At 42.5% G+C, this 20792-nt stretch overlaps 2 protein-coding genes across 2 annotated transcripts in view; both read right to left on the bottom strand.

The window, feature by feature from the left end:
- The window catches only part of Rtcb (RNA 2',3'-cyclic phosphate and 5'-OH ligase), a gene marked incomplete in the record, with an annotated part of 24760 nt that extends 15297 nt beyond the window's left edge, over positions 1–9463 (bottom strand). Inside the window, 4 exon segments of the mRNA XM_008843110.3 lie at positions 921–1020; positions 2135–2202; positions 4801–4879; positions 9272–9463. Of these exon segments, the coding sequence (XP_008841332.1) occupies positions 921–1020; positions 2135–2202; positions 4801–4879; positions 9272–9364 (340 nt within the window).
- Positions 9464–11929: 2466 nt separating this feature from the next.
- Bpifc (BPI fold containing family C) overlaps positions 11930–20792 on the bottom strand; it is a 70394-nt gene continuing 61531 nt past the window's right edge. The window contains exons 11-14 of the mRNA XM_008843169.2: positions 14795–14837; positions 13350–13413; positions 12208–12284; positions 11930–12120 (exon numbers count right to left, since the gene is read on the bottom strand). Of these exons, the coding sequence (XP_008841391.1) occupies positions 11998–12120; positions 12208–12284; positions 13350–13413; positions 14795–14837 (307 nt within the window). The 3' untranslated portion in view covers positions 11930–11997. The remainder of the gene's footprint in view (positions 12121–12207; positions 12285–13349; positions 13414–14794; positions 14838–20792) is intronic.

The following is a 20792-nucleotide window of genomic DNA, read 5'->3' as shown; positions in this document are numbered from 1 at the left end:
TATCCTCAAAGACTCTAAGTCAACATGGCAGAGATACTTGCATATCCATGGCCACAGCTGCACTATAGGGAATTCACCGTAGTTAGGAAATAGAACCAGTCTAGATGGCCACCCACAGATGAATAAAGAAAATGTGGAACACGTACAATAATTTTACACAGCCATAAAGAATACAGTATTTGCATGAAAATGGATGCAATTGGTAACTGTTAAACAGAATAAGCTGAACTCAGAAACACAAACGTCCAGTGCTTTCTTCCATATGCGGAATTTAAATGTAAGATTATGTATGTGTGAGTGTACGTATGCTTGTAGGTCATAAAACTAGAAAGGGGATGAGAGGGAGGGAGCGATCTTGAGGGAGGTGGGAAATCGGGTAACAGAATACACGTGACAGGGAAGCAGGGGTGAAGGTGGGCGTGCACTAACTCAGGGACGGAAGCGGGGAGGCTGGAGGGTGATGAGAGAGGGCAGCTTCGGACAAATGAGAACAAAGCTTACGGCAGGTCTGAAGACACAGCAATGAAAGCCCTAAATCTGTATGCTAACCTAAGAAAACTGAATAGTAATACATATGATAAAAAAAGCCAATAAGAGAACATTGAATACCTTAAATCCACTTAACCTTCTAATAATACTCTGTGTAACTGAGTCACAAAGAGAAATTTTGTCAGAGAAATGTGTTTTGTGGCCAGTGGAAATACTGTTTGGCATTTGGTAAAAGTCCCCAACATTTTCAATAAATGGTTTCCTTGATATTTTAATAGCCTAACTGTCCAATTTTAATGTAAGAAATGTAAGAAAAGAAATCATAGACTATGAAGAGACTGAGGAATACACAAAGAGAAGGCATGCTGTCTCAGAAAGGCCATGGTCCACACAGAAGCCACACCCCAACAGCAGACGTGCAGTGACCTTACCTGGGGACACCACTGCTTCAGGGTCATTCATATCAAAGGCAGCCATATTCCCAATGGCAAACCCGTAACCTGAATGGACATCAGGAAGCCCAATAGACCGCTGGAAGAGAATGAGAAAGTGAATGCAGCTGTCATTACTCTGCACCCCGGTTACCAGATGGACCTGTTGCTGACTCTGAAATAGTTGGTACACTGAAGCTATGCCCCAAATCAAGATGCTTTTCACCAAGTCCCTATTGCAGAGAGTATGTGTACAAATTCCTGTTTACAAAATTAAATACAGTTAAGGAAATCTTTTCATAAAGACTGATTGTTTTTGTTTGTTTGCTTGCTTTTTGAGTCTCCCTGTAGCCCCAGCTGGCCTGAAGTCTCTATGTAGACCAGGTTGGCCTCCATCTCACAGAGATCTGCCTGCCTCTGCCTCTGGAGTGCTGGAATTAAAGATACATGCCACACCTGGCTATGCCAGGTTTTATATAGATTATTAGAGGTTAAATAATCACAGGCAAATGAAATCTATTTGATGACATGAATACAGCATATTTTGTACGTTTGGGATCTGGTAAAGGACTGTGTCCCAAAAAGAATGAAGGTCAAATATAATAAGGAAATGGAGACACCTACAAGTGAGCTCATAAAAGCAGAAGCCACATCTTTTCCTTCTCCAGTCCTGCCAAGCTCACAACACTGTAACCAGCATGAGGCCTGAAGGCAGTCTGGTAAACAGACCACTGTCTACACTCTCCTCTGAAGGTAAAATCTGAATTCGAGGCTGGTGGAGGCACAAACACAACCTGGTTCCACTCCACAGACTCACTGCTCTTCTTTTCGGACCAGGATAGTGTCTCTCTCTGTCTGTCTGTCTGTCTCTCTCCTCTCTGTGCTCAAACTTTTCTTTATCAACTATCCTCTTGAACAGAGCCACAGTGAACCTAGAATGGCAATGCACTGATGAAGAAATAATGCTGTCCCCATGGCAAGACTTAAACCTCCCCATAAAAACCACTCCAAAAGTGCCTAGCTGCTTAGATTCCAGCCAAGGCAACCAGAGACCGAGGCTATCTAGACTCAGTTATTTCTTTAGAGCTCATGGTGACTGCTAGATGTTCAAAGGTCACAGTCTAAATGACACCAGCATTTATTAGTGGAATCCTTCATTCACTCAACAAACTTTATAGTCAATATAAATGACTAAGGTTCTGACTTTGACTCACATGAACAATGCCAGGCAGGGCTGCCACATTGCCGATCTGCTTCATGGCAGGCAGGAAGCCACCAACACCTGAAGACAAAACTCAGTCTTAGAAAACAGGACATTACATACTCAGCATTACACTCATGTTCTAGAATGTATTATACAAAGGGTCAGTGGTTAGAGTCACTAAAACAAAGTGGAGAGGGACACCAATGGGATGTGAATTTCAAGAAGGAAGACGGGGCAACCAGACTCATAAACATGCCTATCAGCGTTCTATGTACAGAAGAAGCTGGCTTGCAATGGACTGGAAATATAAAATGTTAACTATTAACCTTTATGTTGCCAGGATAAAAATATACTCTTTCAATAATTCACATTATTCACCAAACTATATCACTAGTGGAGTTCTATAGGTAAAGCACTTGGCATACACATGTGAGGACCAGAGAGAACCTATGTAAATGTTGCGTGACTGTGGCTGCAATCCTAGCACTTGGGAGGTGGAGACAGGGGGTCTCCAAAGGAAGCTGGTGCAGTAACTGCTGAACTGGCAAGCTCTGGGTTGAAGTGAGAGCCCTGCTTCAATATTCAAGGTGGAGCAACTGAAGATACCAATGCCCTCTGGCCTCCACATGTGCATACACACCCACAAACAGTATGCAAACAGTAACACACATAAGCATGCATGCACAACACACAAAAATACACACAAAAAGGAAAAAGAGCAAAAGAAATTGAGAGTGAAGCCAGTCATGGTGGCACACGCCTATAATTCCAACTCTTAGGAGGCTGAGGCAAGAGGTTCACAAGTTCTAAGCCAGCCCAGGGAATGTGCTGAGTTTAATGCAGCTGTCACTATATATCCAGACAGTCCCCAGACAAATACAAAAACTACTCTAAATCCACAGTGGTTTTAATCTAAGTGACAAAGGGTGGCAATGGGGAGGAACTGGGGGAAACAATAGTGACATTTTAATTTTGTGTGGTATGTACATGATCATGTATGTGCACATACACGTTTGTGGAGGCCACAGGCTGACACTGGGTGTCTTCCTCAGTGGCTCTTAGCCTCACTTTAAAAACTTTATTTACTGATTACTGTATGCTGTGTGTGTGTGTACATGACATGGAAGAAGACAACTTCGTGGAGTCAGTTCTCTCCTTCCATCTTATGTGGGTTCTGGGAATGAACTTAGGTCATCAGGCTTGCTCAATATCCTAGTTTCTTTCTTTCTGTGATTAAACACTGACCAAAACCAACTTGGAGAGGAAAGGGCTTATTTCCTCTTACACATTCAAGGCACAGCCCATCTGAAGGAAGTTAGGCAGGAACTCAGGGCAAGAAGCTGGAGGCAGGAACTGAAGCACAGACCATGGAGGAATGCGAATTACTGGCTTGCTCAGTTTTTTTTTTTTTTTTTTTTTTTTTAAAAAAGGTCTTTTTGAAACAGGGTCTTCCTGTAGCCTCAGTTGGCCTGGAACTCACTATGTAGGCCAGGCTGGCCTCAAACTCACAGAGATTCGCCTGCCTCTGTCCCTCAAGTGCTGGATCTAAAGGTGTGCGCCACCATGCCTGGCTCAGTTTTCTTTCTTATACAGCCCAGGCTCACCTGCTCAGGAATGGTACTGCCCACAGTGGGCTGGGCCTTCCTACAACAATCAGTAATTAAGAAAATGCCTCAGACACAGCCACAGGCCAATATGATAGAGGCAATTCTTCAACAGATTCCCTCTTCCAAGATGACTCTAATTTGTGTCAAGTTGACAAAAAAACTAACTAACTAACTAACTAACTAACTAACTAACTAACTAACTAACTAACTAACTAACTAAGCAGCACACATGGCAAGCACTGCTGGCCTTTCCATCTTATTTTTTTTGAGGCAGGGTCTCTTACTCTAGAGCTCAATGACTGACTAGACTGGCTAGCCAGCAAGGTCTAGAGATATGCCTGTCTCCCCAGGTGATGGGGTTACAGAGGCACTTATGTGCCTGGCTTTTATGTGTGTGCTGGGGATCTGAACTCAGGTCTTCATGCTTGTACAGCATGCACTGCACCCACTGAGCCACCTCCCCAGCAATGCCATTTTACACAAGTGAACACACTTAAGTGAGGAGGGATGACTTCAGTTTGCTATCTAGAACATATAAAGGCTAAAACAAGATGCTTTCTACTCTACCATCATCCTAGAGTATCATTTTAGAGCATTATACATGTATCTTTAAACTTCTGGGCAGTCATGTGAGACAGGCATCACTCCTACTGTGTAGAAGAGATAACTAAAGTTCATTAAAACTAGTATTCTAGTTAAGAATGCCGGTTTTAAAATCAGGCACTCTGGGATTTGAATTCTGGCTCTGTCACTAAAAAGTTGTGTCATTAAGGACAAACTAAAATCACTTAACCTCACTGAGTTGTGATTTCTGTAAAGCCAGATAATGATACTGTCCCTTTTAGTTACTCAAAAAAGCATTACACAATCTCAAGTACCTAATGCAATGCTGAGTGCATAGTAAGTGTGGACAGATGGTGGCACTTGCTAACATTGTGTGAAGTTATCTGAGATACAAATAAATAAGCACTCCGATTGTAGTCTCGGTCATTCCTTTCTTCAGCTGTGTTCCTCTTTATTCAGGTCTCAGGGGTGGCTTTACTGGTACCATACCCAAATCTCTACTTACCACCACCTCGACAGGCATTCCTTAATTCCTCAAACATTAATTTTTCCAGAGCATCATTCACATAAAAAACTCCTTCAACCTGGTACAAAAGAAAGGCAAAAACAGTGACTGTCCATGTGACCAGGAAGTACAGGCACACTGCACAGACTGGGACACACAGTGTTTATGTTGCTCTACTCTGAAAAAGTTTCTCACATTACCTATTACAAGAGAAAAACTTCCTATCAAAGATTAAAAGAGTTGGTTTAAAGCGTTCAGATTTTGAAGCATTTTGGATCTGGGGTTAGATTAGGGATGTTCAAACAATAGAATCTATGCAACTATCCCAAACTCCAAAAATCTCCAAACATCTGAAAACACCTCTGGTTATGAGCATTTCAGATAGGAATATTCAGCCTGCTACTTCAGCGTTCATGATGTTTGATAAGTTATGTTTACCATAACTTGGACATTATATGACACACACAGGAATGCTACATGGTGCCCCAAATAATGTAGTTTTTTTTTTTTCAGGATAGATTTATTCACTTGACCTGGAACTTTTCTGCTCATACAGATCAAGTAAGAATCAAGGAGACATCCAAGTAATTTCATTTCTAGGAACACTGTGATCAACCAGAAACTAGACTGTTCCTTTGACTCTGCTGTCCATCATGATAACCGTGTGCACCTCAAGTGCTGCCCCGTCTGCTGTCCTGGTGTCTGAATATTCCTACTGCATGTAGGTCTCTTAGTTCAATGGCTGTTGTTCCCAATGGAAGATGTGCTCTATAAAGATTAGTGATCATAGAGTTCTTCAAGAATATTGGGGCCTCCCAGTGTGGGTGAATAGACCTACCTTTTTTTCTTTCCTTCAATTTTCTTTTTGATTTGTTTTTGTTTCATTTCTAGGAACACTGTGATCAACCAGAAACTAGACTGTTCCTTTGACCCTGCTGTCCATCATGATAACCGTGTACACCTCAAGTGCTGCCCCATCTGCTGTCCTGGTGTCTGAATATTTCTACTGCATGTAGGTCTCTTAGTTCAATGGCTGTTGTTCCCAATGGAAGATGTGCTCTATAAAGATTAGTGATCATAGAGTTCTTCAAGAATATTGGGGCCTCCCAGTGTGGGTGAATAGACCTACCTTTTTTTCTTTCCTTCAATTTTCTTTATTTTTTTTTTTAAACATTATTTTTATTTTATGTGCATGAGTGTTATGCCTGCATGTAAGTAAGTGCACCCATGTTGTACAACGACCGCAGAGGAAAGAAGAGGCTGTCGGATCCCCTGGAACTAGAGTTACGGACAGTTGTTAGTTGCCATGTGGGTGCTGGGATCTGAACCCAGGTCTTGTGCAAGAACAGTGTTCTTAACTGCTGAACCACTGCTCTAGCCCCACCTTCAATTTTCCTTCTTAAAAAATCCCCACGTTCTTAAACAGAAATTTATTTAAAATCTGCTGAGAATACATTAATAATCTCCAAAAGAAGATAATACTTTTTTATTTTCAGGTTTTAAACATCTTAGCTCGGAGTTCTCAAGATTCAACTTTTGGTAGTATATTGAAAGGTTTTCTTTTTTTAACTGTTTTATAGAAATCATATGTTGGCATGATTGAATGCTTGTCTATACACCTAAGAAGCCATCCCTCTGGACCTGGTTCCCAGTGCACTGTAAAGAGCAATCTGAGTTGACTTACACAATTTGAATAGTAAGACCAGATCTGCAGCAAGTGTTGTAGAAATAACCCATAACAACAAAAGCTTTTTTGTCTCCTAATATTTTAAAGAGAATAAAAGGTTCTTAAGACCCCAAAATTTAAGACTTGCTGCTTTATAATGTTCTTAATATTTAGTCATTGTTTTATATTGACAATTTAATAAACCAGACTTTGTAATTATTTAGGCTACTTATCTATTTTATTAACTGTAATGACATTATCTGTTAGTTGGTATTTTCCTAGCACCTTTGTCAACACTGTTTTGGATTGGAACTTCTCTATAATTGAACATAGTTGATAGTTCACTGTTCTTTCTTTCCTTTTAGAATTTCTCATCTCTCTGTTTCTCCAATATTATCTTCTATGTCCTTTACCTACACTAACCAATTAGGTAGAGGATTTTGCAAGTCTTAGGTGAGTGTCCATCGAAAGTACATGTGATAAATGCTTGGCCCTTAAAGTGAATCTTTTGGAAGATGGTGAAAACTTTAAAAGGTGGGTAAGGAGAAGATTCTTAGGCTACTGGGGGAATATCCTTGGAAGGGATTGTGATATCCTAGTGTCTTTGCACCTATCCTTCAGGCTCATAGACAGTACATTTGCTCCATGCATACTCTCATGATTTGCTGCTTTTCCAGAGGTCCAAAGGATGTGAGACTACTTCTCATGGAGTAAAACTTCCAAACTTGTGAGTGAAAAGAAAACTTTTCTCTTTGTAAGTTAACTGTCTCAGACATTTCTGTATAGAAACATGAATTTGACAAAGAGTCCATGAACCAAAGAACTTTACTCATATGAATCTACAAACCTTCCATCTTTCCTTAATGATTATATGCTAATTATGACAAAAGATGGTTAAGTTTTGACATACTTAAAAGCTAAATGTATCAATGTACCAATGCTTTCTTTCTGTAAGAAGGAAAAACATTAGGGTAGAAGAGCGGTGGGAAGATGGTAACTAGTACTGAAGATGTCTGAAAAAGTCATAAGGAAGCCTCCTATTTTATAACTTTTTTTTTTTTTAAAGCAGATGTTTTAACATATATTACAGGACAAGCTCTACACTAAATTATTTACATGTAATAATTCATTATACAACCACTCTGAAAGATAATAGCAAGTAGATCTAAGACTTGTAGTCTTATCTACAATTCTGTAAAGATTCTGTTGGAAACAGAAGTTGGTCCTAAAATATTGGTTCACATATCTTGAAACACTTCTTTTCTGATGAGATCCTTGGTTTCTTTTTCCCCAATCTACTCTTTCTTTCTTATTATTTTTATGGGGCTTTTGGCTACTCTAACATTCCCCCCTCTGAAGAGGTAACCCTAAAATCTTTTAAAGATTAGATAAAAGCTCCCAAATACTTTTGACATTTTTGGCTTTTGGAATGGAGTAGGTTGCTAACAGGTCCAAGGACATTGTGAGTTTTAGCCAAGAAACTGGCTACTTTTTTGGGGGGTCTTTTTTCCCTAACTGCCTAGCTAATTCCTACCTCATATTCTTATCACACCATCCTCTGAAGAGGTTACCCAACTTGTGGATAGGGAATCAGGATGCAGGGTGAGGCAATTGGGGTACCCCTCAGTGGGTCTATCCAAAAGACTCCCAGATTGTGTAACTCTTATCTATAGGGGGAAAAGAAAGTCCTTGACTGGTGAATAGGCAATGTGAAGGAGAAGTAAAGGCAAGAGTAATTAGCATTACAAGTTCTAGACAGGGAATATTGTAGTTTTTATGTATCAATTAAAAATATGCAAATAAATCTATAATCAACCCCCTTCTTATACAAAATGGGGGAAAACAACACTTTTATCACTGTGGACTCTGTCTGTCCACCCCCCCCCCAAGTATCTTGCAAAGTGGTGTGGGGATCAGATACTTGAAAAGCTTTATTTGAAATATTAAGTAAAAGAGTACAATGGCTAAAAGGAACTTTGTTTGGTTTGAAGACAGTGCCTCACTATGTTGCTCTGGCTGGCCTCTACCATGTGATCTTCAGTCTGCAGAATGCCAGGATTACAGGCCTGGGCCACTATGCCAGTCCTACAAGGAACTTTTTTTTTTTAACCAAGACAAGGATTGCAAACCTTTAGTGCCACTCACATGACACTTCAGGGACCTCAATTCACCTAACAACAAAAGTGCCTTGCTTAACTTCAGAAATATTTTCTTCCTTTACAATAATGGAAGCCTGAGTCTCCGCGTCTCGGGCTCTCAAGTCTCCAAACTGAGACACATCATCCTGGGAAGAGAAAAAGGGACAGGACATGAAGTCCTGGCTGGGCCATCTACCTAGATAGGTACCAGCTGTGTCACCAACAGAGCCTCAGTCCTTTTGCGAAATGCATATTTTTTTTTAAAAAAAAAAAACCACCCTTTGCCCTGTTCATCTTGGCTACTGTGAGAAACGAAGTCGTAGTATTAAAAACCAATCAGGTTCGAGGAATCCCTTCTGTAAACGTATCTAAATAGCTAGCATGACTCAGAGGAACGGAGTTGCTGTCCTGCAACTAGCCTGGGCTGGCTGTGCCACCTAGGAAAAGACCACAGGAAAGTCCTGGAGGAACAGGCACAGAACACGCCCACGCTGGGTGAAGGCATATGCGAGCCCCAGGCGCCCGGCAAACGCCGCGCTCGGTCTGTCCCCGAGTCCTGGGACCCGGGCGGCACAGGACGGGTGCAGGGAGCGGAGCCCCGCAGGGGGTCCGGAGAAGCCAGCCCGCGGCGGAAGCGCTGCTCGCAGCCCGGAAGGCCCCGCCTCACCTGCATGTTGGGCACGAAGCCCTTCTTTATCCTCCAGCAGTTTTTACTGATCTTGTCCAAGAACTGCAGCTCATCGTTATAGTTGCGACTCATGGTGGCGACAGCGGTGGCGGGACTTCCCGGATCCGCTTTGAAAGAGAAGATACCGCGTTGTCCACCCGCTTCCCGCAGCACCGCCTCTGAGGCCTCAATGCGCAGGTGCGGCCAGCTGCGCAGAAGGATGGGCGACGGCGAGCGCGGAGGTTCAAATTTCTTCCCACAAGTCGTTTTCAGCTCATCAAAAGGTTTTCCAGGGGCTATAGCTAAGCCAAATGTACTTAGTGTGGTCTGGTTAAACTACTCTTGTCTTGGGAGGGCTTTTAGTAGCTCATGAAACCCTTGAATCTGGGATGGTCAGCTGCCTTAGAGAATAAATATAGATATAGAATCTATGGCCAGGCGTGGTGGCGCACGCGTTTAATCCTAGCACTTGGGAGGCAGAGGCAGGCGGATCTCTGTGAGTTCAAGACCAGCCTGGTCTACATAGTGAGTTCCAGGACAGCTGGGGCTACGGGAGACCCTGTCTCAAAAAGACCAAAAAAAAAAAAAAAAAATCTATGGTTTAGAGTTTACGTCCCCATTAGTGAAGCATCTGAGAAAGATACATATTTGAATGAACACCACACCTGAACATTTAGATATTTCAGAATGAATTTGTGGATATACAGGAAATACCTTTTCTGTTACAAAAAAGAGCATCCCAAAGAATGAAACACGAAAGCATATCGTTTATTACTGCAGACATTTTAAAGAGCATCGGTGATGGCCAGCAATGCTCTGCAAAGAAGAATAAATTACAGGGTTTCCGAATCCAGCTTTGTTTAGAGAGTAAGACCGCTATAACTATGCCTTTAGACGCAGTTGACTCTTCTGGTTGTGAAGGACGAGCTTGCAGTCGTTTGTTTCTAGCCCTGCCTATGTAAAGAACAGTGAGTTGGGAATCAGGAACATTCGGGTTTAATTTCTGTCTGTGGTATTGCTAGCTTTGTGATGAATCCCTCTTAACCTCGGTTTCCTCAAGGATGAAACGGGATCAGAGCTTTTCGTAGAGCAGCCATGAAGGCTATAGGAATGAAACTGGAGTTGCAGTCAGCCCAGGGCTTGGCCCAAGGTAAGCACTTTATAAACAGTTCTTCTGGAAGCACTGCGAAGCGAAATGTGTGGTTTCTGTTCATTTCCTACATACCCACCCTGGCTCTCCCCTCCTCCTCTCCTCTGCCCCAGTTTTACACTGCTGATTGACAACACTAATATCAAATATGAGCTGTCAAGGCTTAACACTCTGCACTGCTGTCTCCTCATTTGAGGAGTGGAAACATCCTCAAACATACAGGATGAACACAGGAGAGATTTAAATTGCCAGCAATTCCCTATTAAAATCAAGTCTTTGCCCAGGGTGGTGGAGCAAGCCCTTAATTCCAGCGCTCAGGAGGCAGAGGCAGGCAAATCTCTGTGAGACTGAGGGCAGCCTGGTCTACATAGCAAGTTCCAGACAAGCTTGGGAAACAGGGAGACTCTGTTTCAAAAAATTTAAGTCTTGGGGCTGGAGAGATGGCTCAGTGCTTCTTGCAGAGGACCCAGATTTGGTTCTCAGCACCCACATGACAGCTAACAACCTTCCATAACTCCAGTTCCAGGGGATACCACATCCTCTTCCAACCCCCACAGACAATGCACAACACACGTGTACTTTCATTCATTCAGGCAAAACACACACATAAAAAATAAATCAAGTCTTGATATTTGTAAAACCTCAGTCTTTGTCTAAATATACCACATTTTTGTTAACCACTTGTCAGTTGAGGAGCACTTAGGTTGCTTTCATCTCTTAGCTGTTGTGAAAAAAGCAGCAACAAACATGGTTGTACAAGTGTCTCTACAATGGGATGAGTCCATTGGGTATATGCCAAGGAGTGGTATAACCGGGTCAGATGGTAGCTTCATTTTTAGTTTTTAAGAGTTTTCCACACTGTTTTCTTTAGAGGTTGCACAAGTTTGCAATCCCACCAACATGAATGAGTGTTCCCCTTTCTCCACATCCTCACCAGCATTTGGTATCATTTGTTCTCTTGATCCTAGCCAGTCTGATTGGGATAAGGTGATACCTTAGGGTGGTTTTAATTTGCATTTCCTTGATTACTAACGATGTTGAACACTTTTCAATGTTAAAGAAATGAAGTTTTTTTTTCAGTTTCTGTCATATTTTATTAAAATAAATTCAGGTCAGGAGATTTCTCTCACACATAAAGATGGACATTGATAGAAAATAATTTTAATTAAATGTGGAACAGGAATAGTAAATATGAAATGCAAAAATTAAACATAAAGGGAAAGTCTCTAAAGAGTAGACAAGGTTGCCACAAAAAAATCTACCAACATAAGTACAGATAAGTTTCTTTCCTACCTGGTCAGTACTACATGCCTCACTCTTGTCCACAGATTATAAACACAGCACACAACATGCTCATATATATGCACATACAACCCTGTCTTCTCCCATGACATGTCCCTAGTTAGCCCTTTAATGAAGTCTGTCTCACTCCAGGTCTCTGAGGACTCCAGAAAGAAACTGCCTAAGCAGTTCACAAAGGCGTTAAAATTCCAGAGTGCTTGGCCATCCTCCTCCAGGTGTAGTAGCTGTGGGACTAAGAGTTGTTTCCTTCTTTGGATAGATTGTGAATAGGCAATCAAGGGACTGGCTGTTCCCGCCATGGTCCATTTACCAGTTCCAGACTTCCCCAGTTATGGAGATTTGACTGTTGCTTTGAAGTGGCTTCATGCTTCAGGTCAGTGGAAACCAGAAGGAAACCCTGAAAAGGATGCAAGAGAAAGACAACATCAGATTAAGGGCATATCTGGGTTTGTCTGAGGGGAGGGGAGGAGAGTCACAATCTTACCTCAAAAACTTCAATATCTGAATTGACGAATGAGATGTTGTAAGGGTTGGGAAGAGGGAATCCTTGCTGAAGTTTTGCTACAGTACAGAAAAGAGATGTAATATAACTGCATAGGCACAGATTTTTTTTTGGGGGGGATATTTTTGAGACAGGGTCTCCCTATGGCCCCAGCTGACCTGGAACTTACTATGTAGACCAGGCTGGCCTCGAACTCACAGATATCTGCCTGCCTCTGCCTCTGGAGTGCTGGGATTAAAGATGTGCGCCACCATGCCTGGCTTGGGCACAGATTTTTTTTTCAAGCAAACTTTTTAGAACTAGGTGAGCAAGAAGCTTTCTAATAGTTTACTCATCATACTTCCTGCTTCTGTTTTCATGCACATGGATATGTCCCTAGCATTTTTCCTGGAGGAATTAGTAATTAATTTACATTTAATAAAGTGTACCTTTTAGATATCCCCCCCAAATAAACCTCCACCACTTTCCCTTTTTTCCCATCTAAGTACTAACCAGGCCTGGCCATGATTTCCATCTTCTACACACGTGAGCGTGTGTGTGTGTGTGTGCGTGTGTGTGTGGAGGCCAGAGGATAACCTCAGTTGTCATTTCTCAGGTCCATCCATGCAAGCATTTGCCGACTGAACTATCACTCCAGCTCCATATTTATATTTTGAAAATTCTTAATTAGTGGGGCCTGGGAACATTTTTGTGTCTAATATAAAAATATTTTAACTGAGCCAAACTCCAGATGCTGCAGTTTGTAAGTAATTGTGATGCAGGGAGAGAGGCAGGAATGCCACTCATTAAAGCGTGTCCAGATAGCAATCTTTGCAGAACCACAGAGATATTTCCTAGGAAAAATATCATTTCCAGTTGGTATGAAGGAGACATTACTGTCTAAGGAGAGCAGTTTTAATCTATTTAACTCAACCAAAGTTAGCCTTTCCAGCAGAATCTACAAATAGTGCAGGCTTGGACCTATAATCTTGGATTCTGCAACCCTTAAAACCATACACTGTAAATTTCTGACTCTGGTCTTCATTCACAATAACACTAAACACACAGGCATCAGGGTGGAAAGTTCCCAACAAAACCCAAAGTTTAACCAGTGTCAGAGCTCTTCATTTCCCAAGGTTTCTTACTGTTGGCCAGTGGGAAGACTCCAAAGTGAAGAATGGATGACAGGATGTTCTCAAACCTCACAACCTAAAATGAAAAAAGAAACTGCATTAGTTACCAAATCGAGGCTCTTGGAAAGCACCATGTCTAGTTTAGATGTGCGCTTCCACAGAATTTAACTGGATAGAATGAAATGACTAAAGGTTACCTACAGGGACATACTAGCTTTGTAGGAAGCCATATTACAGGGTTTCCTGTTTTTCTCCTGGAGGGTGGACACTTCTGCTTCCCGCTACACTGGTGATAATGAACAGGGACCCCAAGGTGGCAGCAAATGTAGTAGTTGAGATATCTACTAAGTAAGATAATGAAGAACGAAGAAGTCCCCAGTCTCATTTACTGAATCATGGCTCCATCCTGGAACTCACATTCGTACTGACTTAGCCTCCTCTAATGTTGGGATCACACTTGTATGCCACCACCGCTGGCTCAGTGAAAACATTTTGAGAATCTTATGTGCTTAGCAATAGGAATATCATTGCATCTTAGCAAATATGGCTTTGCAGTCTGACTTCTAGATTTATGTCTCTTGTTTTTACTACCACTTATTTTGCGATATTGGGAAAGTTACCTTAATTTCCTCAACTATGAGAGGAAGATAATAATAGGATAGCAGCAATAGCATCACTAGCATAGCTTGGTTGCCAAAATTAGACAAGTTCTATGTAAAATGCCAGGCATAAACCACTGCCATTTTCCTGAACTGCCATGGTCAGCACACTGAATGTGTTGTTGACACTAAACAGGTGTGTACCATCACACCCAATCTTGACATTGATATTTTATCTTAATATTTTATTATTTTTATTTTACAAGTGTTTTTGCCTGCATGCACGTAAGTGCACTGTGTGTGCAGTGTCCCCGGAGGCCAGAAGAAGGTGTTGAATCCCCTAAAGCTGTTGTTGTTGGATGATGGTTAGCCACCATATGAGGGTGCTAAGAACCGAACCAGGGTCCTCTGAAAGAGCAGTCAAGGCTCTTAACTGATGAGCCATCTCTCCAGCTCTGACACTGATATTTTAGACTTCAGTGACTGACATGAAAGGTATGACTTCTCTTCTAGCCTGTGGACACTATTACTCCCGACTCCTAATCTTCAGGATCCTCCTCCAAAATGAAGCATCTTATTTGGCCTATCTAAATTCATCGATTTCCTGACGAATTTCCCCCAGATCTATTCTTATTTTATTATCATGCTTCTGTTGGAAGTAGTAATAATTGAGTGAGAGGTTAAGTGACGTGTCTAAGGCCATGCAGCCAGTAAATGAGACTTCACTCTTAAGTTAAAACCTAGAAGCATGGAGAAATCAAGGATTCAGAAATAGGAAACCATGCACATATGCCGTGATACAGCAGAATTCTTTTTTTTCCTCTGGCCTCAGAGTACCCTGAGAGCTCTCATTCTTACCGTAACATCCCTGTGGCTGGTTTCTGGCAGCAAGAGGCGGAATCTGAAAGGAAGTAGGAACTGGTTAAAGGAGGGTAGATTTAAAAATAATAAACAAAAGATTTTTTTTAGACGAAAAATTGCTACTGAAAAATCCCCCACAAACCAGATATGGTGGTACACATTTGGAAACCCAGCACTCAGTAGGCTGAACCAGGAAGATCAGGAGTTCTAGTGCAACCTGGGCTACAGAGCAGGATCCTATCCCCCAAACAAAGTATCCACAAACAAACTGGGAAAGTCATAGTCTATTGCATCTTCTACCCCTATGCTTGGCTGTTTAGGAAGCAAAAGGCTTGGCTCTGTGTCCCGGGTGCCTTGCCCATACTCTCTGGCCTATGCGTGGGGCTTACTGTTGACAAAATGGAATGCAAAATAATATTAAATGCTTTTCAGGACTGCTGACTCTCTTAACCTTAAAGCTTCCATGAGCCCTTATAATGTCAGTCCATTTGTCTGTAAATCCTCTCTGTGCTCAGTCTTTTTAAAAATTATTTTATTGTTTTTATTTTATGTGTATGAGTGTACAGCCTGCATATGTGTAAGTGCACCTGTGTAGTGCAATGCCCACAGAGGACAGAAGAGGGCATCGGATCCCCTGGAACTGGATTGATTTACAGACAGTTGTTATCTGCTATGTGGGTGCTAGGAATCGAACCCAGGTCCCCTGCAAGAGCAGTCTGTGTTCTTAACCACTGAACGATCTCTGTAGCCCCTTAGCAGGAGGCCCTTCTCCCAGTTTCCTAAGGGTTACTCCTGAGATACATGCTTCATTTTTATGCAATAGTCACAAAGAAATAATAATCAGTGGGGAAGATCCCTTCACTTTGCAGTGGGGAACTGAGGCCCAAGGAGATGAATTGGGATTAGAAACCAGAGCTGTCTGTCTGTCTGTTTCTGTCTCTCTCTATCTCTGTCTCTCAGGTCTTTCTATGTAGCCCAGTCTGGCCCTCAACTCCTGATCCTCCTTCCTCAGCCTCCTGAGTTATGGGATTACAGACACGTGCCAACACACCTGGCTGGAATGCAGTTCTCTTGACACCCATCTCCTCTTGCCTCCCCCTTAGCTTCCTTTGGCTCACTGTTGCCCAGGTCTGAGCCCTGTTTCTGTTTCAGCCTCCTCCCAAATCTTCTTGTTTCCAGTTTTGACTGTGCCCAATCAATCTTGTATACCACCCCCAGAGTGAACTGTGTCACAGGCATGTCTGATGAGTTCACAACCCCCTGAGCAAAATTATTTAGTAGTCACAAACATGGCATAGGAGATGCCCAGTTGCCACTTCAGTCTTGTCCCTTGATTCTCTTCCTTGAATTTTATCATCATGAACCCTCAACTGTGTAGAGTTATGCTGTTCTGTTCATCAAGCATAATAGGACTGAGGTTCAAAAGGCATTGGCATAAAAAATACCAAAAAACTTGAAAAATAATACATATTCACAAAAGTGATATTATGATCACTGGTCACTGCAACTTGACACCACCCATAGTCAGGCCTATTTAATGTTGACTGCATTTGGATATATGCAGTGGTCATTATGCTGGAGTGATCAAACATCAGAGGAGCTGAGAAAGATCTTACAACTGTGAGGTATTTCCTTGCCCATCCCATGATGATTTTGGCTTCTCTGTCTTCACTCAGGATTTTTCCTGGGTTTTTTTTTGAGACAGGGGCTTCCTGTAGCCCCAGCTGGCTTGAAACTCACTATGTAGATGAGGCTGACCTCAATCTCATAGAGATCCATTTGCCTCTGCCTCCAGAGAGCTTGGATTAAAGGCATATGCCACCATGCTTGGCATGTTTCCTGTTTGGGGACGATGCCCTTTCTTTTTCTTTAATTGGTTAACTCTTTAAAATTATTATAATATTATTACTGAGAGAGAGAGAGAGAGAGAGAGAGAGAGAGAGAGAGAGAGGTGGAGGTCAGAGGACAGCTTTCAGGAGTTGGTTCTCTCCTTTCATTGTGGGTCCCAAGGATTGAACTCAGATCATCAAGCTTACATGGCAAGTGCCTTTACTTGCTGAGCCATCTCATTGGCCTCAGTACCTCTTCTGAATCTCTTAAGATTTCAACGAAGTGCTACTTCTAAGAATCTTTCTGTGACTTCATTTAAAGAGCAGGTTCTCAAAGAAGTATCAACTGGTCGTCAGCCAGTATCACGTTAGTAGGAATTATGTCTCAGCTAGCTTCAAACTGATAAGTAATAATAAAATTCTGAAAAATTGGTAAGTCTAGCATAGATCAGAGATTCTGTCATTGGCATTGATACTGGGGGAACCTGTAGGGAATCTTTGAAGGCACTGCTGAGGAGATGTGAGTGTGGGTGTGTGGATGACTCCCCCCGGCTACACTGTTCTAGTGTGAAATAGAGGCAACATCATGGTAGAATGTACTTGGGGGTTTTCTTTCTTTTCTTTCATTGCCAGCCCGGACCATGTGTGGCTGCCTCAGGAGCACCTGCTATGAGAGAGCCTGCCTGGGGATCTCATAATCCAGACTCTGCTTTTCTCCTAGGGACATCTTAATTTGATTTCCAAGTTTTCTATGCAAACCCACAGCTTCATTTACGAGTGGATTCTTGTCACTAGCTGCAGAGAAACTTGTAAGACAAAAATCACTGTCCCTGGCTCTGAAAAAAGAGAACCTGAGCTGTACCACTAGATGGCACCCGACTTGGGTCTTTTAGCTTTATCCTCTGCAGAGCCATCGCATTTGAAATTCACAGCCTTTCCCTAGAAACTAATTCTTATGGCAGAACTTTAGAGTTGTTGAGAAGGAAATGAGCTCAAATGGCCCTTCCTTAAAGACAAATAACAGTCTGTCTTGGGCTAGGGATGAGGCTTAGTGACAGAGCCCTCTGAGTATGTGTGAAGCCCTGGGTTCTGAGAGGGAGAGGGAGAGCGAGAGGGAGAGGGAGAGGAGAGAGGAGAGAGGGAGAGGGAGAATGAGAAGAGAGAGAGGAGAGAGGAGAGAGGAGAGAGGAGAGAGAGGAGAGAGGAAAGAGAGAATGAGAGAGAATAGCCTGTTTAAAACGTTTTAGAGTCAGTGTATTACCTTCAATAAAAACCAGAGTGAAAATGCAAACTATTAAGCATAGCACAAAGTCATTCATGATCTGGGTCAACATGGTAAAAATGATATAACAAAAGGCAAGAGTCAAGGTAAGTGCTACAGGTACTAACAATGTCATTCTCCAACCCCATGCCAAAAGTAGACGATGCAAATCAATTCACCACTCACTGCCCTATGTACTCTTGTTTCTGTTTTAGTCTAGTTTAGTTTCTGTTTGAGCATAAACTTCTTGAGGGTAGAGAGCCAGTCTTAAGGATTGAGATTAAGTACAGATCCTGGCACATCCCAGCACCAAGGTTTATTGGCTCATTCAGAAGATATTTCTTGAGCACTTAACATGTGTCAGTTTAAGGGCAGGTGCTAGAGGTGACTCTGGGCATAACAAGACACAGCCAGTGTTCCCATGGAACTCATAGCCTGGTGTGTGTGTGGGGGGGTTGTCATTATCAAAGAATCCCAATAATTAAAGTTTAATTACAAATTGGGATAAATGCTCTGAAGGGAAGAAACAAGTTTATCTAGTCCATTGACAGAGGACAGTCACCTGGCTTGGTAGATGTGGGAAACTGGCAAGGAAAAGATCCAAGGAAAAGATCTTTGAAACAGGAAGAATGAGTGGTATTCAAAAAGAAAACTGGAAGGAAGTGAGGGGGCTGGCAGAGGCTGAGGTGGCTCCTGGGAGGGATCAGAGCTGTAGAGAGGGCACAGCAGATGGTGCTGACAAGGCAGACAGGGTGGCCCAGCCTGGGTGACCTCACCACGTGGGCTTTGATCTTTATTCTAAGAGCAAAGGATCCATTGAAGGCTTTGAAGAAGAGAGATGCTAGTTGCAGGATGGAGAGATGATTGGTAGGTCAAGAACTTGCCAGGTGACTCTATGCTCAGTCATGTGCTAGGCCATGTGAAGAATTTAATAAATTTGTTATGGGGGGGGATGGAAAAAAGCACGCAAGAAGAAAGTAGAGGCTGATACAAAGGACTGGGATGTTCCTCTGTGGGTTTGTATCATGTTGAAAAGAGGACTCCGTATGAAAAGGTGAAGAAATCAGAACTCAACATGAGCTAGAAGGGAGCGAGGGAGAGAGGGAGGGAGAGAGAGAGGAGGAAAGTTCTTGGGGCAAAACAAATTGTTTTTCTCTCTGCTGTTTGGGCTACAAACAGTGCAGGGCACAACAGATGCTCAAGAGGTCTCTATTGAGACTCATAGATGAGCTGAGAAAGGAGCATTGATCAGAATTGGGGTCCCTGTGAGGTTGAATCCAGTCTAAAGCAAAATTTTAGGAAGCTGGAGGAGTTAGGGTTGGGTGGTTTGAAAGCTAGGTCCAGCAGCTGAAGCTGGAGGAGTTAGGGTTGGGTGGTTTGAAAGCTAGGTCCAGCAGCTGAAGCTGGAGGAGTTAGGGTTGGGTGGTTTGAAAGCTAGGTCCAGCAGCTGAAGCTGGAGGAGTTAGGGTTGGGTGGTTTAAAAGCTAGGTCCAGCCGCTGAAGAGCTTAACACTCCAGGCTGTGACGCTTCCCTGAATACTTTGTACTTTCTCACTCTTTCTCTGAAGCTCCCCCCCCCCCCCCGCTTTTTTTTTTTTTTTGCCATGTGCTGCTTGCCTGTCATGTGGTTGACCTCTCATACCTGCCTAAAACAGCATGGCTTCTCTTTCTTTCCTCTATGCCCCTCCTCCAGGGAGCTGCCAAGATTTGCAGCTTACCTGACCTGGGATCTTTCTTTTCTTTTCCTTTTTTCTTTCTTTTTTTTTTTTGGTCTCTTTGAGACAGGTCTTTTTTCCTGTAGCCTCAGCTGGCCTGGAACTCACTATGTAGACCAGGCTAGCTTCAAACTCACAGAAATCCCCATGCCTCTGTCTCCTGAGTGCTGGGATTAAAGGCGGGCCCCACCATGCTGTGTGGGGTCTTTCTTTTAAACCCTAATAAAATTGTCCTTGGGTTTAAAAGAAACCCAGGTTGTGGGTTTAATCTTCAATGAAAAATTTGAGGGGAGAAATACCCAGTTAATGTATGAGTTCCCCAGTGTGCTTCATCTATTCATTTATTTTTATTTTAAGCCTGTATGTATGTAAGTGCACCCATGTGTGCAGTGCTCACAGAGGCCAGAAGAGGGTGTCAGAGCAGCCAGTGCTTTTAACCCCTGAGCCAGCTCTCAATGTTTTAACCTTAATTTCTCCTGCTGTATGGAAATTCCCGAGTCTGGGAGAAGAGTCTATTTAAAGTTTCCTCCTCTGCTCGAGTTCAAAGCAGCAGTGGAAACCGTGAACTTGTTTCACCTGGACAGGAATTCCTGTTGAGACAGCTGATGTTGAGAAATATTTACCTGCCTAACCTGTGAGGAAGAGAGTTAGCAATCTGCTGTGTTTGTATTTTCTGACTTCATTACTTGGGAAAGGTTGTAGGGTGTGTGTGTGTGTGTGTGTGTGTGTGTGTGTGTGTGTTGATGGTAGTGGGGTGGATCTCATGCATGCAAGGCAAGAAGTCTACCAACGGAGCTACATCCCCAGTGGAGAAAAGGTGTTTGTAATGACAGAAAAGCACAGCACAAATTAATTTCCCTGTCCTCACTAGAAGACATGTTTTTGTGGTATAACTTCTTTTAAAAGATTTTTTTTATTTTATGTGTATCTTTGTATTGCCTGCATATATGTAAGAGCACAGATGTTGTCCAATGCCAGCAGAGGCCAGAAGGAGTTGAAGCTACTAGAACTGGAGTTAGGGATGGTTGTTACTTGCCATGTGGGTGCTGGGAATTGAATCTGGGTCCTCTGCAAGACCTGCTAATGCTCTTAACAGTTGAGCCATCTATCCATCCCGAGAGTATAACTTGTTAACAAATGCCTTATCATTACTAAAAAAGCTTTTGAAAAGTTATACATTTAATTAACAA

This window comes from Nannospalax galili, unplaced genomic scaffold, assembly GCF_000622305.1.
Source record: "Nannospalax galili isolate Female #2095 unplaced genomic scaffold, S.galili_v1.0 scaffold39, whole genome shotgun sequence".
NCBI lineage: Eukaryota > Metazoa > Chordata > Mammalia > Rodentia > Spalacidae > Nannospalax > Nannospalax galili.
This window is presented reverse-complemented; position numbering and strand designations above follow the sequence as displayed.